Source organism: Aotus nancymaae, unplaced genomic scaffold, assembly GCF_030222135.1.
Source record: "Aotus nancymaae isolate 86718 unplaced genomic scaffold, 86718_ANA_hifiasm-v0.15.2.pri h1tg000098l, whole genome shotgun sequence".
In the NCBI taxonomy this organism is placed as follows: Eukaryota; Metazoa; Chordata; class Mammalia; order Primates; family Aotidae; genus Aotus; species Aotus nancymaae.
The window spans coordinates 2,178,955-2,196,393 of record NW_026988513.1 but is presented as its reverse complement, the minus strand read 5'-3'; the positions used below and the strand labels follow the sequence as shown (position 1 = coordinate 2,196,393).

Sequence of the window (17,439 nt, the reverse complement as noted above, 5' to 3'; positions counted from 1 at the left end):
CCTCAGAAGCTCTGGAAGTAGTCCTGGTTAGAAGGGATGAGGGTCTGAACTGGGATGCTGGGGACTGGGTATTTTTTAGGAGTAAAGGAGTCAGATTTGATCTGAAAATCTTCCATAAAGTGACATAACAAGGTTGAAAATCAAAGAAGGGGGAAAGATTCTCTAGCAAGAATCAAGCAAAAGAAAGATGGCATAGCGATATTTTGTATGCGATAAAATGGAATTGAAGGCAAAAGAAAAAATAATTAGGGTAAAGAGGGGGGAAACTACATAAATAAAAGGAAAAATTCATCAAGAAGTTATAATAGCTGTAAACTCAGGCACCTCATCTGACAGCTTCCACATACAGACAGAAAGTCACTTCTCAGGCAGGGGAGTCAGGGATGCTTGAGAGTACAGCTAATTAGGCTGTCAGTACCCATGGCTGTGCCACCAGGCATGTGAGTGCTCCAGGAAGCAGAGCCTGGTAGAAGGAAGGGACCAAGCTCAGTCATGGGTGGAATGTTTGTGTGGCACTCACAGTGGATAGAAATACAGATCCAGGGCTCAAGAGAGAGGTCTAGGCTGGACATGAAGATTTGAGCATCAGAGTATCACAGTGTATGTAGGAAGCTAAGCCAGTGCTGTAGAATAAAACCATGCGAGAAAATGCTAGGAAGCATGACCAGGGGAAGATGGTGGGGCCATCCTCCAGCATCTTGCTTCTATATGGTATTATGTGACAGCATTCACAATCTGTGAACACATGGTCTCGTCAGCTGCCGCATGTATGTTGTGAGACAGACACATCTTTGTTACTCCTGTAACCCCTTGTGTGGGTTCTAGTTGGTCTCAGCTCTTCTGAGTACAGTCCTTGGGGTTTCCTGCAGGGGTGCCTCATGGCACACTGGCTCCAGTGTAGGGTTTGTGTTTTGCTTCCTTCAAGCTGAGATTCTGCAGCTTCTCAGTCGCAGACCCCAACCCGAGAAGACCCTCGTGTGTGGCTGTTTTAGGTGCTGTGGCTACTGGAAAGGGGAGACTAGGTGACATGAATAGCAAGTCTGGAGTGCTTTCAGAGGAGATGCAATTCTGTAAGGAGTTTGAAAGACAAGAGAGGCTTAGTTTGATGGAAACAACCAAGGAGACTATCCATGGAGAGCATCTGTGGAGGGAAGGGGTGTTTCTGGTTCTGGGTCAGGACGGCACCATGTGTGGCTGGCTGGCGAGCAGAAAGCCCAAGCATCCTGGTGGTGGTGATGGTGGTGTGAGAGGACATCTACTCCAGAGAGATCCCTTGGGTTTTGGCTGCTTGGTGGGGAGGGCCTTCGAGTCTGCAATCAGAAGTTTGAATGGGAAGTTAAAGTGGGTAGGTGGTTAGACTCAAAGCCAGGTTAAAGGGCTCTCTGGGCACCATTGTTGTTTTTAGCCATAAGAAAAATAATGATTTAAATATGCCCTAGTTTACCAAAGACTGGTTTAAGCAAATTCTGCTGTTTTCAGGTGCTCTGAATAATCATTGCCTGCTAAGCAATGCAGGTGGACCTTGCATCTGCCCACACCTGCAAGGGAAGTGATCAGACCTTATTTTAAAACTCTGAGAGTGAAGCAATAGCACCTAACTAGTTTCATCACCTTAGTACAGGCTGTGAACAAACTCTGTCCATGCTTTTAAAAATGTGTTCCCTTCCATGTGGCCAGACTCCCTGGGATGTTTTAAAGATGTGTGTGTGTATGTATCTCTCTCTCTGTCTCTGTCTCTGTTTCTGTCTCTCTCTCTCTCTCTCTCTCTCTCTCTGTGTGTGTGTGTGTGTGTGTGTGTGTGTGTGTGTGTGGTGGGCAGTGTCAAACCCTAGGTTTGAATTGAGAAATTATTTCTCTCCTTTCAGTTGTCACCACAACTAGTGCAAGCATCGGGTTTCAGCATTCATCACTGAGAGGAGGGCATTGCCAGCTAACTCTGGCCCTCTTTTTCCATGGGAAAGCAAATGAAATTCATGGTGGAAGTTCTAGGCATGGGAAGGAAGTAGGTGCATCTGAAATCTGAGTTAGAGTCTCTTTCTCTTGAGGTCCAACTTTTCCGTCTTAGATTTCCCCCCTTGTGGGGGTTAATCCACAAGGCCCTTGGCTCCTTCCATGAGAGGTACAGCCACTACCGGTGCAAGGAGAGGACGCGGGGGAAGTGGCCTGTAGGGCGTCCCTTTGCCATCTTAGAATGGCTGCAAAGCCACAGACTTCCCTGTCAATTTGTAACTCTAGGGCAGACAGAGCAGAGCTCAAACGTTGGCTGGAGACTTCAACTTTTGGAAACTATTTTTAAGCAGAGCAGTTCAAGGATCATTTTAGCTATACTGACCTGGGAGGAGGCAGAGCCTAGCTGGGGTAGAATAGTTACATATCAAATATATCTATTTTATGACATACCCTGTTCCAGGAGATCAGCCCCATAGCAGCCAAGTGGAAAAAGCAATTCCAAATCTCCTCTGAATGATTGTCGATGAGAGTAGATCTAGAATGCAATTAAGTTGCATTATGGAATGGCTCCACCCTATGCCCTAAAGAAAAAAAGATCTCATGGCTGGCAAAGGAGGATAACATTTCCTAGTGTTTCTGGTTTTTGGCTTTCTGGTTTTTAAAACTGTTCCTTTAAGCTGAGGTTTCCTGCCTTTCTGATGAGACCCTCTGTGGCTACCCCTACTTCAGCAGTGCGCTTGCAGCCGCGTGGCTTTGGCTGGCTGTTGCCAGGGCCGCCTACTCCAGTGAATGTCCTCTGGCCTCCTTGGTGACCGAGGCAGTCTTTCCCCTGTGATTCCCCATGTGGACTCTGACTGAGGTGACCTAGGGCTTGCTTCTGTGCCATGGTGGAAGAGGCTGTCAAATAAAAATTGCCCATCAGACTGCTAGCAGTGGCAGGCAGGGACAGGGTGGGGGGCTTGCGGAAGTGCCACCCCTTCCAGGGGAGGCCCTGGAGCACTGACCCGCTGGTCCTTAAGCAGAGCAAGGAACATGCCCTCCCACCCACACCTGCTACCGTGGACATCAGGCAGTGAGTGCTTCAGAGCACAGGAATGCAGCAAATGTCTAATATTCACTTACTCCCACTACAGAGGGGTGTCCCTCCTGGTGTTGAGGAGAAACAGAAGAGCTGCTGTTCTCACTTCTTCTATCCTTCCAACCCATGGACGTTCTTTCTGCCCTGAGCTCCTGTGGCCCTTACCACATCCAGCCTTTGCATGTCCTGAGCCTCAGCCCTGCCCATGCAGAACTGGCCAGCCCTGGAGGGCAGCACCCTGCTCTGGGTTAGTGTTTGCCTCTTCCTCAAAATGGCATCTAGAGTGTGATCCCAGAGGGAGGATGTGGTGTTCAGCTGGAGGGATCGTCCGTGCTGTTTAGAAAGGGCTTCCTAGATGCTGCAGATTGTGTCCAAGCCTGAAGACAAGTGGCAGTCTACAAAGCCCGTAACCCACCTGCAGCTGGTGGACCATTCTATCACCAGCGAGGGACTCCGAGAGCTCACTGGCTTAGCCAACTGCAAAAGAGGCACTACGTTCCCAGCAGTGCTAGGTGCCTCCCTGAGAAAGGAGCCATATTTGAGGCAGGCTGTCACGTCCTGCCGGGAAGGGGAGGCTGGCTCGGGAAGTTAGGTGCAGCACACAGCTTGAAGAGTAGTGTGGCCCTCCCCTTGCTGGGGCCTGGAGAGTCATGTGGCCTGGACTTCTGCAGTCTGGTGTGTGTAATGCTGCATCTGCTGGTAATTACACACATGGGATTGCCCTTGAGGGAGAGCCACTGTCAACAATCCTGTCAACTCCCATTTATTGAGCATCTACTGTGTTCTGGCACTGCACTTAGTATTTTTCACATGTTGCATTGACTTTCCTTGTTTAAAGTCCTGTGCTCAAGGGAAATCCTGTCCCTGTCTGCATCAGAGTAAAGAAAACTGAGCGCAACTGCAGATTAAGAGTGTTGCAATTCTAAGAAGGTAGTGTGCCGTATCAGATGTCATTTAACTGTAGAAGACCAATGGGACATGCGAAACAGCTGCCAGCCATCAGAATGACTTTGTGAAATGGGACTGTCCAGACCGGGTCTTGGCACGCTTTGTCTGTCGAGGCCCAGATAGTAAGTAGTTGGGCCTTTGGAGACTTCGGCCGCAGCTACTGTACCCTCCACCATGGGCACAGGTCTGCCCCCGTGAACATGGGCCCTAGTTCACCCACCCTGGGCTTTGCTGCTGGGCAACAGGAGCACTACTGAGAGGAACCTAAGAGCTTCTAGGAGCCCAGGCCAGGTCTGAAGCTTGGGGCTGGGTAGCCCCCAGTTTAATGCAGCCCCTAAAGTGCCTGGCATAGTTGCTTTGTCTTTGCCTATTATGGTTTTCCATGTGGGAGAGTGCACTCACCATGTCCAGCAGAGCCCCGTTTACAGCATGGAGGAGAATGAAGGTGAAGGCACTGGCCCGATAAGGCCCTGGCACTGGTGGCCTATGCTGGATGGTGACACCAGGGCTGCCTGCAGGTGCCGTAGCCAGCCTGGGAGCAGCGCTGTCAGGGCACATTGGGTAAAATTCTGAAATGGCACGTCCCTCCCCGTGCATTCTTTTCTTCACTTGGAACCGTTAACAGGAGTGAGGTGCCAGGAGACTGATAGCTGATGAGCATAGCCCGGGGTGTTTGAGGACTCTGGGGTCTATGAGAGAGACTGGCCCTTCACACAGCACCAGTCCTCGGTGCCAGGGCCATGTGCCCGTGTGCTGCTGGTGGTGTGGGTGCCCAGCACAGAGCCGAAGTTTGCTGAGGGGGAGGCCAAGGAGGGGAGGGAAGGTTTCATGAGAGCCTGGTGGGTGTGTCAGGAAGAATTTACTGAGAAGAGCCATACAGAAAGCCTGTTCCAGATAGAGAAACCACAGGGACTTGGCAGGATGGCCAGGGGCAGGAAAGCACAGAACATGTGGAGAGACTCACAGCAGCCCAGGGTCGCTGGAGTTTGGGGACCTGGGGGTGTAGGAGGGAGACATCGTGGATGTGAGGTCAGGAAGGGGTTGTGGACAGGTGCTGAAGCACTGTGGAAGTGGGTCTTCTCTACTTTGCAGAGAGGAGCCAACTGAATGTTTTTCAGCAGCTGAGATGTGTGATCAGATAATGCTTGTAAAAGATAAATTTTTCCCTAATGACATAGACAGAGAATGCTCCTAGAATATCTACTACTGATTCCTAAGCAGCAGCTTTCACTTATGGCAGTTTTTTGATATGGGTTGTTCAGGATTCACCTTCATTAAGTAATACCACGGAGTGCCTTGGTCTTGAGTGACTGCTGAAACTGGCCCAGTTTTCATGAGTCACAGTGTGTACATCAGCAAGTCCTGCAGCTGAACCGAAAGCACTGATAGGGCTTCAGTGGTGAGATGGAGCTACACTGAATCTCCCTCGCTGCCTTCCCATAACCCAGCCCCTGTGGCTGGAGGAAATCTGACATTCTCACTGTGCCCACTTTAGCTTTGCACTGAAATATCTTGAACAAAAATAAGCTTTTGAGTCCTCATCTGTTGATTTGACAAGTCAAGTGTATGTCTGTTTTTGACTAACCTGAAAGAAGCCAACAGGTGTTGGAGGTTTTTCATTTGCATGTTGTCTCACAGAATCAAACCAGAGGCTAAATCTTGTCTCTCCACTCTGACCTCCCACTCCTTCCCCGCCCCACCAGTACCACAGAGTTCTTGGAAGTTATTATTTGTAGTACTGTTTCCTAAATTTAGCTGATGCAAGAAGAATCAGTGGCAAATGGGAGCTTTAAGAAAATGCGTCTTCAGTTTGTATTCATGGACTTCAAACATGAATAATGCATCCTAACAAAAGGAGCGTCTGTATCTGCCGTGGCAGCTTTCTACAGTCATTTATTTGGGACTTTTGCTGTGATGCAAACAAAACAGCGAGGAGAGGTCTCATCTGCTTGACCTTGCCTATTTTATTTTGCGGTGTTGACTTCCTTCCAGCACTTAGTACGTAGACATGCATAAGTTCTTCCAGATATAATCTTTCTGGGAACGGGATTTTGAATTCTGCTTTTTCCCCTTTAACCTTACATAATTTCTGCAAATGTTATGGGCTGTGTGAAAAGTCATACCTGGAGGAGAAATAATCAAAATGTGTGTGCCAGGCACTGAGTTGGGCTTCCACACGTGAAAACAAGCATTTTCATATGCGTTCTGTGAAATAAAGACACCTTGCAAAGAGGAGACAGATCGTCAAACATGTAGTGTGCATCAAAAAGCAATTTCAAGTTCGTGATTGCCATCTTTTGGGTCTGCAATCTTCAAGAGTGTGGCCAGACTGTTTTCAGAGTTTGTTTGCTGTCAGGTTTATATGAAAGTGTAGTAGTGAGATTCATGGAGGTAGAAAGGAGAAAGGTGGTGGTCAGCGGGTGGGAGGAATGAGGAGTTATTACTTAATGGGCACAGAGTTTTACTTTAGGAAAATGAAAAAGTCCTGGAGGTGGGTGGTGGTGATAGTTGCACAACAGTGTGAACGTATTTAATGCCACTGAACCATACACCCTAAATGGTTACAACGGTAAATCTTTTTTCTTTTCTTTTTTTTTTTTTTTTTTTTGAGATGGAGTCTCACTGTGTCCCAGGCCGGAGTGCAGTGGTGCGATCTTGGCACACTGTAACCACTGCCTCCCAGGTTCAAGCCATTCTCTTGCCTCAGCCTCTCAAGTAGCTGGGATTTTATAGGTGCCCACTACCACACCTGGCTAATTTTTATGATTTTTTTAGTAGGGCTGGGGTTTCACCATGTTGGCCAGGCTAGTCTTGAACTCCTGACCTCGTGATCCACCCACCTTGGCCTCCCAAAGTGCTGGGATTACAGGTGTGAGCCACTGTGCCTGGCCTATGATGGTAAATCTTATGTGTATTTTTACCACAAAATAGTATAGAGAGGTTGTCTCCAATGGGAGAGTCTTCTGCTTTGTGTATTTCTCATAATAGTGTTATAAGCTGTGACCTTGCTTCTGATCAGGGGAGGAGTGGTTCAAATTTAAATTTGGCTTTTAATTCTCTTTTTCTTTTTTAGGGTCTGGCTTCTGGGAATGAGGTGGAAGTAACTCTTGAGAGGTCACTGGCTGGTTTCACTCAGTTGTTAATTGTGGTAGCGGGGCAACGTGAATACAGAGTGTGTGTGCAGGGCTATACAGGCTGGTTCAGCAGGGCACCTGACACCTCCCTCATGGGCCTCATGGTCAAAGAACAGACACCATTGCTGGAGGATGACCCCTCGTGGGCTGGCCCATGCTGTCACTGCTGCTACACGGGCTAAGATGAGGAATCGGGGCTTCTAGTCATCATATGCTTAATAGCAGCCAAAATACTTTTCCATTGCATGATTTCCTGATCCTGGCCCTCAGGAACTTGCTCTCCTCCTCCTCGTGTTTTGAACGGGCTCCTACAGGGATCCAGTTCAGTCCTGTAACTGGTTTCTGTTGGCTGTGCGAGGCAAGAGACATGGCTTCTAAAGGCTTATCTTCCTTGTGGAAAGTAGAATGTCAGCTGGGCTCTTCAGAAGACTCTCCTTCTTACAATGCCTCGGAAAGAAAAGAACAGTGAATGTTAGAAATCATACTTGAAACAAGCGAGAGTTTGATCTCTTTCTTTACCAGTCGTGAAATCAGAGCCTTGGCCCTGCTTTTCAGGTACCTGCCTCCGTATCGTTTTAAGTGTAATCTTTAGTTTCAGGCCCAAAGAAAGGTAAAAACCTCACTTTTGGTGGTTACCATACTTGTTGAAACAGAAAACTGAGAAGTGTTAGAACTTTTGAGAAGATAGACTTAGACAGCTCTAAGCTCTGGTTCAACAGGAGCCGCTGGAATACTTTCTGAACTTTCTTCTCCAAGGGACGTCTGTTGTTTCTTTCAGAAACTAAACATGAAAGCGTTACCAGAAAGCTTTCCTTCGCAGATCCCTCATCTCTCCTGCCTCTTTCCTGCATCTTCCTAATTTTTACACCACATGGTTTTATCCCAGTTGTTTTATACTAATTGTTTTATACGTGCTGCTTGGTGTTAGTAATACAATGTTCAGTGTACACATGGTCCCCTCAATACAGGTAGAGACTGTTCTTAATTCTTCCTGCTTTTCCTCTCTCTGGTGCTCACTTCATCATGTGAGGCCAATTATAATGCCATATGCAGTCAAAATAAATCAGCTGCTCTTTTTTTTGTCCTCATGGAAATCATGATGGTCTTGAAGCATACACAGAGCCCCTTTTTCTTAACTGAGCTTGTTTTTGTATTTCAGTGCACTCTAGATTGAAACGTCATAACTTGATATTTAATAGTCTCAAAACTTTAATGCTAATTAGCTTTCTACCAATCCAGTTTTTTTGGAACATCATGGAAAGTGCTGAATTTTTATTTATTTAGTGAGAATTTTATTGCAACAGGAAGATAACCCATTTTATCTTTACTTTTTCAAATATTAGAGGTAGTAGAAAGGGGTGAATACCTTAGAGCAAACACTATAGTAATGGAAACATCGCTGCTATTTTTATTACTTAATGTTTCAGATTGTTCTAGAATTTTTATGGCTTTTTTTTAACCTCCAAGTTTGTTCTACTTTCCATAATTTATCTAAATACATCCTATCTTTTATCTCCATTTCTATAAACTTCAACACCAGAGAGTGGTCCTGTCTTTAAGACCCATTCGGTGAAACATCTATTCCACACCACATTAAAACACTTGCAGAACTTAACTTCATTAGTACTAGGATACTTTTAAGTGGGCCCAGCTTTCTTGTGGCACTGGGGGACTCATACTTGCTTTCTGAATTAGTAAGTAACTGTCGTGAATTGTACACATGTGCAGGTATCTGAAGCTGTTTTAAGGTAACTCAAATTCTGTAGTCTGTGGCCTTTGTTAATGACTAAGCAAGATAAATAGATGTTCTTGGGTGGCGAGCAGCTGAACCTTCTTGACAGTTTTGACTCCTTCCTTGACTGCGTTTGCATATTCTTATTGTGGATCACACCGACTGGCTCTCAGCTGCGTCCTGTTCCAGTGGCCACAGGAGACACGCTGGTGTCCCTGGAGCCTGTGTGGGTGGCTTGCCGTTTGCGTGGCGTGGCCGAAGCCCACCTCTTGTCTCGTGGTCACCAGGACAAAGGATGGTGCTTTACAGTGTGTTTCTTTCCTTGCACTCCTCTCAGTGTGTCTTCATGGTCATTGTTCTCATCCTCTCTCTCGTCGCTCCGCTCTCAGTGAGTGCCTGCTGTATGCTGGGCACCCTTGCAGGGAAACGTGTTGTCATTCTGTCTCCCACAGAATATAATCTTGTCTTAGGTTTTGTATTTTTATCTGGTTTTATATTTTTTTCTGTCCTGCCTTAACAGCAAGGGGTCCCCAGATTGTGGTTGGGAGCCATTTTGTTTCTCTAAAAGACTCACAGATGGGAAACTGCAGCTGCCACACGCCTACCCCAGCGAATGTGGGCATGAGCCCGCATGGCTAAGAGCTGCCTTCTCATCTTGGGTGGTTCCCAGATGGAGAGAGAGCCTTTGCCATCCTCCTGTGGGTAGATTCTCATGCCCACCTGACAAGGTGCTCCTGCCTTATGGGACCAACCTGAGTTGTTATTTTTTGTGCCTCAGGCGCCACAAAAGGGAACACAACCACACATGGAGACTACCCGTAGGAAGCACAGTGCTGTCCAGTCCCATGCCTGGTACTTAATGGTGAATGCTGTCAGCCAACAAAGAGCTATTCAGCAGACCCTCTGTCCATTCTCTTCCTATCCTTCTTTTTTTTATTCTTTCCTCTCGCTATATAGACCAGGCTGATTTTAGATTCTGCTAGAATAAAGTGGCTGTCAGTCAACGTCTGTGACAGGTGAGCATTTCCATCTGGTCTTAGAAAGGGTTCACTAAAGCGCCCTTGCCAGATGGAAGTCGCTAACACTGAAGAGGGCACTGGAAGGGAAGGTGGGAACTTGAGACTCCTTCTGGTCCCTCTGGAGGTGCTGGTCTCCAGGGAGGGTGCAGGAAGTGTGTGGGAGGAAAGGATTTCACAAGCTTCTGGACTGATCCACTGCCAACTCTCACTTAAGAGTAAAAGGAAAGAAGTGAATGAGTCATTTCAATGGTGGCGGCAGGAAGTGATCAGTGTATGCGGATCTATACCAACAAGCTTGTTTGGCCTCCATGGAGGAAAGGACTGAAATTACTTTTAACAGTAATATTTCCTTTTCCATTTGCTTTCTCTTTAAGTCCCAGCTGTCATACCTTTCTGGGTTTGAAGACACTTTAGAGTTTCAGACAACTGCTCAGTGTTCCCAGCAGAGCACAGCCCACGGGCCCAGGAGAAATGAGGACAGAGACAGGCGGAGGCCACTGGGGATGACAAAGTGAAGGCGAAGGAGGGAGAAGCTGCTGCTTCACTTCCACCAGCAAATCCTAAATTAACCCTTGGCATGGTTGAAGCCCATTTGGTCTCAACTGAGATGTTCCCATGTGGATAAACAGTGGTAATAAAACTCATCTCCTTTAAGACCCAAAAGGGCTTTTATTGGAGAATGTAAAGATTGATTCAGAGCTGGAAACAAAATATACAGAAACTGCAGGGGAAAAAATGTTGATCTGACCCCTCATCATTGTAGGAGAGGGCAAGAGGGAATTCAATCACTTAGGTCTTAGTTGCAGTCAACAGATCCTTCTCTGAGTCAGTTTCAGCAGGAAACTGAGCTCTTACTGAGAGAGAGTTCAAAGCTCATGGTTCTCTCAGAATAGATGGAGAACAGGTTTTAGGCTGAAGTTCAGGAGTGATCCCCCAAAAAAACGGGCCCCAGGCTCAGCACCCACTTTGCCCTGAGCCAGCCCACACCTGCCCCACCTGCACCAGCAAAGTGCATGCGCTCTGCCCCACCCTGCACCCACGAAGCCCACGCACGCTTCCCAGATCCCACTCAGTACCTCCTGATCTGACTTCTGAGGGTGTATCCTTGGATCCATGAAGCCAGGTGGGGAGTCTGCGCTGTGGTCGCAAGGGAGGTTGGGACATGAAGTGTATCTATGCCTGTACTGGAAAAGTAGGACTCACAGTGTTAGGAACTATTAAAATGTGTAGGACGTGTGGAAGGATTAGGGGCAGCTACACATTTAGTTGTTCCTATTAGCAAGTACAGCACAGAAATTCCTAACAATAGGAGTTAACAAAAGTTTAAAAATGCAAAAATTATTTGTGAATAATTCTTGAAGATATGTTGCTTTGTAACTCCATCTTCTTGGGAACCTGAGGTTGTCTGTATCACTCTTCTACCTATCTGTCCTTTTATTCTCCAAGGCTGGTTCCTTTTCCAGTTTCTGAAGTGCTCCCCCAACCCCCAATATTGTCCATGACATGGTGGCAAGATTCTGTGAGATAAGGCAATTAGGAGAGGAAGAATTTAAAAATAATGTATCTAATTCTTCATCAAGCTATAATATCTTAGAAAGAGAATATCAGATTTTTATGTTTTGTGTTTTTTACTTGACAGACCTTTTGAAACATTCTTTCAGTCCCTCCAAAAGAGAAACAGCCAGTTTTTTAAAAATAAAACTCAAATTTAGCATGCCTGTTGTAGCATGGATTTACATAAACCTTTTCCTGAGTTTTATAGAGGAGTATATGAAGTTTATTTTTTCCAGATTGGGCCATTCTTTAAAAAAGAAAAAAGTATGTTTTTTTGATATACAAACTTTTATTGTCCTGAAGAGCAAGCAAAATAAAGCAAATTATCCCTAGGGTGTAAAGCTCATATTGGTGCATCAGTGAAATTGTAGCTGTCATGATACTAAAATTGATGGAGAAAGCTGTAATGTGTGACGTTATAGTTTTCACTCACTATGTTAAGGTTTTTACTAACAGTGCTTCCTTTTTGAACATTTAGAATCCTAAATGAAATACCTAAAAAAATTGGAATATATAACCTAGCATCCAAGATGCTGGTTTTAAAAGTAGTTGATGCTTACTGAAAAGTACTCAACTATTTCACTCTTGTGATATACCGTTTGCATTTTTCCTAAACCTACAAGCTGTTTGCAAACCAGAGCAGGATTATTTGTACGAATGGTCACTGAAAATAACCAGGAACTTTAATTAGTTTCTCTGTAGTTTCTTGGCAACAAAAGATGAGTGAAAAACTTCTCCTTTTTATTTTTTTTTATTTTTTGACCTGAGCAAATAGTTCCCTAAATGTTTTTCTCCACTGAATTTTATGTTTTTATTTTTATGTATTTACTTTTTATCATTCTGCAGGGAGTTAAATACCTGTGCATCCCAGCAGCGGATTCACCATCTCAAAACCTGTAAGTTTCTTTTTTCTGTATTATTGGAGAGCTTTTAAAAAATGAATACAGGATGGTTAAGTCAAAGAAGTAGAAGACTGTGAAGTCGTTGGAGTTCATGGGACCCTTGATGACCCTGCATGCCTGGGGCCCCAGGGAAGAGACTGCGAGCCTGCTGAAGTGGATGCTGGCCAGGCTGGGATGAGCTGTGGTGGGAGGCTCCCTGTGGTTGACTGGTCCTTCTGTTATGTGAAGAGACTCAAGGGATGTCCACAAGAATGGTCTGATTTTTAAGAAGGATACCTTAAACCTTTAGTATGCTCATCTTTTCTCTAGAAATAAAACCACAAGGGATTTGTTGGGTTTTGTCTTAAGCAGAGCTGTCCAGTAGAAATAGATAGTGAGCCACAAATGGGCAAAACAAATTTTTGAGGAGCCACATTTTAAAAAGCAAACGGAAAGAGGCAACATTAATTCTAATACTATATTTTACTTAATCCAGTGTATCTAAAATATTTTGATATGTACTCAATATAGAAAATTAATGAGCTAGTTTATGTCCTTCTTTCATACAAAGCCTGGGGACTCTGGTATACTGTTTTATACTCAGCACATCTCAGTTTGGACCAGCTGCGTTTCCAGGGCTTGAGAACCTCAGGAGGCCGGTGGCTGCCGTATGGGACAGCATGCTGCTAAACCCTGGCCGAGTTGAATGAATAGGTCATTCTGGCTTCGGAAAGTCCAGTCCTCTATTTCTTCACAGCCGAATAAACCTTTGATGTCATTTTTAACTCTGTTTGCACCTATAGAGATTCATAATTGCTCCCTTTTCCATATGGAAGAAGTCCTGTGGGGACCGATAGGATTAGGTTTCCGCAGGATAGAGGGCAGGGCTCTGGAGATCCATGGCAGCTACAGCGTTAGCAGTCACTCTTGCTTGCATAGAAGGGACCTGGAGATACCATGACGTGGAATAGATGACGGTTTTCCCGAAGCAGAGATTTGACTTGTGCAGGCAGAAAGGCTGGGGCTGGATGTAAAGTACTTAGCAGCCCATGCTGCTGAGTCTGGCCTCTGATTCTCAGGCTGGCCTCATGCTGTATGCCACAGGTCAGACACAGCAACCCTCCTAGAACTGCGTGTTACTGCATTTCGTAGGGAAGTTGTAGGCTGTGGTGGAGCTTGTGAATTTGGGAGTCCTCAGGCTTGTCTGGATTCAGCTTTTATGCCTCAAGCACTGGTGCACGCACACCCTACAGATCAGGAGTGAGATCGTGCGTCCTGATGTTCAGGATCGCAAGTGTCCCACCATTCTGGGAGTTTTAAACACTGGCTGTCAGCCGACCTTGAATCTTCACTGGGGCAGAGCAGAGAAATCATAGGTTATTCAATAATTATGTGAGATCTGTCTTTTTGGGGAAAAGAAAATAGGGCTGGAGTCAGATAAGTTGACATGTAAAAGTGAGGTGGTAGAGACTAGGAGGGGATGGGAGGTGGGAAGTTGGAGATAGTGTGTGCTACCTTGGGGCTGTGTTTTCACATGCACTCTTGCTGTTTCACAGAAAGGTGAACCTTTAAGATTGAGGATGGTGGAGGAGGGATTTCCTAGGAAAACAGAATAGCACTCTAGGCCTGGAAGGAGGAGAAGCAGCATTAGAGAACTTCCCTGGTTACTAGTCGTGTCAAGAAACAGAAGTGGTTGGAAGGCATAGTGCACACGGAAGGAAGTGAGCCACTGCCTTTCTCTGAAGACCACAGCAATCTTCTGCCTATGTTTTGGTGGCTATTTTTAGAGTGGTTGCTCTAGAGATTCTGACATGCTGTTGAACTTGTCAGTACCTGACTGGTAATTTGATTCTTTAGAAGAAAGACTCAGGTGTGACCCACTCTGGGCTCTGGACATGGGTTGTCAGCGCAGGTGGCCACCTGTCCTTGAGCTGTCCCCAGTGCGTCTCAGCTTTGCTAGGAGCTGAGTGCCATCTTTGTGACAGTGACCTTATTTAACCGTGGAATGGCCCATTGCACTATAGACAATTAAGCAGTCAACCTAGATGTTAGAAAATCTCAACTGTAAAACCAATTCCACCTACTTGGGGCAGGTGATTTTAACCCATCGACACTTCAGTTCTCTCATCTGGAAACGCCTGACCTAAGGGTTTTTGGAGGCAAGGTCATGTATGTGAAGGTGTTCTCTGTGAACTCTGGGCACTTTAAAAAATGAGTCTGCTTTTATTCAGTGTATATTAATGTATCTTGAGAGTTACAGAAAAGGTAGTTGCAATAACAAGTTTTGGTGCCCAGGAAGACTGCTTTAGTTCCTTGAGAGATGTGCTGACGTGGAAGGACAGGGGAGACCAAGATATGCCAGCTGCAGGCCTCATGGGTCAGTTCAGATCTTCTGTCAAAAAAAGCCCCATTACAGTCACCCCTGGTGCTGAAGGACTAGCCCATACTTTTTCTTTTTTAAATATGAATAGATTTAAGGGGTGCAGGTGCAATTTTGTTCCATGGCTATATTGCCTAATGGTGAAGTCTGGGCTTTTAGTGTGTCCATCACCCAAAGAGTGAACGTTGTACTCTTTAAGCAGTTTCTCATCCCCCTCCTCCCTCCTACCTGTCAATTTTAATTGGTTCTCTCCTGTCCCAAATATGTAAAGAGGTCCTGTTAAGTTTATGATTTGCCTTTGTAACTCTTTCTTTGTATCTGGATAACAAAGAGTTACCAAGGCGCAAACCATAAATGTAGGTAGACTTAGGGCGTAGGTAGATGTGGCACTGCCCCGTCTGGGGCCTGTGTGTGGAGGATGTGCCCCTGCTGCAATTTCCAGCAAAGCCCTACAGCAGTGAGACTTCTGTTTCAGCTGGAAAAGGAAGTCAGCACTGTAGTTCATGAAAAGGCGGAGAAAGGTGGACACTCTGCTGTTGGGAGTCATGCTCTTGTATGATTCTTTGGGGAAACGTTTATTTTTAATGCATTAGTAACAACAAGGCTTGTGAATAAGGCTTCGGCACACATATGGCTGACTGTAGATATTGCTTGCTGTACTGAAGTTACGTGGAAATGGTGGAGTTGACTTTGGAACTTTGAGTAACTCGGCTTGTTAAGAGACAGGCCATGAAATAGCTTGAGTTACTTTTTACCTGTTCCAAGTGTTCCACTGGAAGGCATAGCGTACTTTTTAGTGGTGAGCGTATTTTTACAATATAGTCAAATGGTTCGCCTCAGGTTGGCAGACAGAACACCTACCTCTCTCATGGTATTTATTAGGGGGTTTATTACTCACCAAATATCAGGTGCTGACAGTCAGCTTTTGCTTTCCAATGAATGAGGATGGTCAGGAGACAAATATTCTTAATTCTCTAGTTAGCAAAAGCAAAAGAAGTCCTTATCTGTCACTTGGAAAATGTGTTCTGTGTGACCTAAACAATTTGAAGTAGTAGCTCTTTTGCCACTGTAAAAATTCCTGATGCCTAAGAGTTTCTTCATTCAGTGATAAATTCTGGAAGACTGTGTTGTTTATTGTTTTAAACTTAAGTACAGATTTTAAAAATTAATGCCAGCCTTGATGTAATTTAGCACTTTATATCTTAAATTTCCCCCCACAAATCCCTGCACTAACAGGAATTCTGGGTAGTTATGTTTAGTAAGAGATTTGTGACCTTTGAGACTAGCTATTGTCTGTCATTTGACATCAGTGGCTGCAAAGTGCCCAGAAAGGTCCGTTTGCAGAGTCTTGGCCTTAATCCTCTCAAATCTCCCTCTCTGATCTTCCAGGAACTTAAAATGCAGAAACCTGGTTTGAGATAACATTAACATGTTAGAATTTCAGCTCAGTTCCCCAACCAGCTAACCTTGCCAAGTCAGGAAATGTAAAAGTTCAAGTTCTCAGAGTTGTAGTAACCCCACAGACCAGTTGTGGTATGTTTTGCATGATTTTGTCTTCCTTAGAGGCATCCTAGAGTTTGTATCAAATCACACGCTGCATGGTCCCCAGGTGGCCAGCATGGTACGGGTTAGTGAATTAAGGGCTTTGGAAATACTTGCTTGCTTTTGCTTTCTCTATGGGATTTCTTCAGCAAGTCATTTTAACCTCTCTTCTCTCATCTGTAAAATGCCTATCTCACAGGGTTTTCTGTGGTATTAGGTGAGATGATACAAGCGAAAGTGGTTTTTTTTGTTTGTTCATAAACACTAAGCATTTCTGAAAATAAGATTATATTTTCTGTCTATTCAAGTAAAGACTATTAATGTATTTTGAAATTGAGTGGTTAGATGTGTATTAACTTACATTTACTCATCTTGTTTTAATATATATTACACTGGCATTTTGTAGTTTGACATCATGAAGCAAGTAATTACAGATTTTTTTTTCTTTTACTGTGAAGTCCAAGGGCATTTGACCTCTGCCAGGCTATGGAGTCGGTAGGGTTGCATCATTGCAATAGCGCCTTTGTGACATTCACTGGTTTTAGAATCTAGCAGGTCTGTAAATTTATTGAGGTTTTTGTGGGGAGAAGCAGCATTAGCAATGCAGAGAGGCTGTATTGAAAACATTGGTAAAACGTCCTTGCCTTATTCTACCTCCCTATCTTTTTGTCTGTATTTTCTTTAACTGACACTTTCTGTACTTTCAACTCTCTTTTTCTCTCATTTACGGTTTTCTTCATTTTATTGTAAAGGAGCACTTTTGCAAGATTAGAGCTAGATGGGCCCTTGGACTACTGTGGCCCCACTTCTAGACAGTTCCTGAGGGCTCTGCCAGCCTCTAGTGACGATTTCCTGCTCAAGGAGAAAATGAGAGCCGAAAGTGCATTCAGTTTGTCATCGGACTGCATTTATTCAACTTTAAGAACTGTCCTCTAGTCTTAGACTGTGTCCTTCTTTTTTGTTGTTGAAGATGTTGTAGTAAGCGGTAGAGAAGCCTTTCTTTGTTTTAGTTTGCTTTTAAAAAGACCTTACCTGGCAAAATGAGAAGTACAATATAAGCATCCCCCAGTTCTATTTTTAATATTGACTGGGCATAAATATCAAAGTTGGGGACTCACTGATACAAATGTGGGCTGGTTTTGTGTATAATGCTGTGCACTGATAGAGCAGCTCCACCATATCTGGTGAGGAACGTTCTTCCCATTACCTCTAGGTTGGGAG

General features: G+C 44.9%; 1 protein-coding gene across 7 annotated transcripts in view; it reads left to right on the top strand.

Moving 5' to 3' along the window:
• Positions 1–17,439, top strand: part of DUSP22 (dual specificity phosphatase 22) — a 58,547-nt gene that overhangs the window by 30,559 nt on the left and 10,549 nt on the right. For 6 of the 7 annotated variants that reach the window (XM_021676169.2, XM_021676168.2, XM_021676167.2 and 3 more), the window contains one exon: positions 12,262–12,311. The exons of the other annotated variant lie outside the window; for it this stretch is intronic. In XM_021676169.2, coding sequence (XP_021531844.1) covers positions 12,262–12,311 — 50 coding nt within the window. The remainder of the gene's footprint in view (positions 1–12,261; positions 12,312–17,439) is intronic. 7 annotated transcript variants of the gene reach the window in all.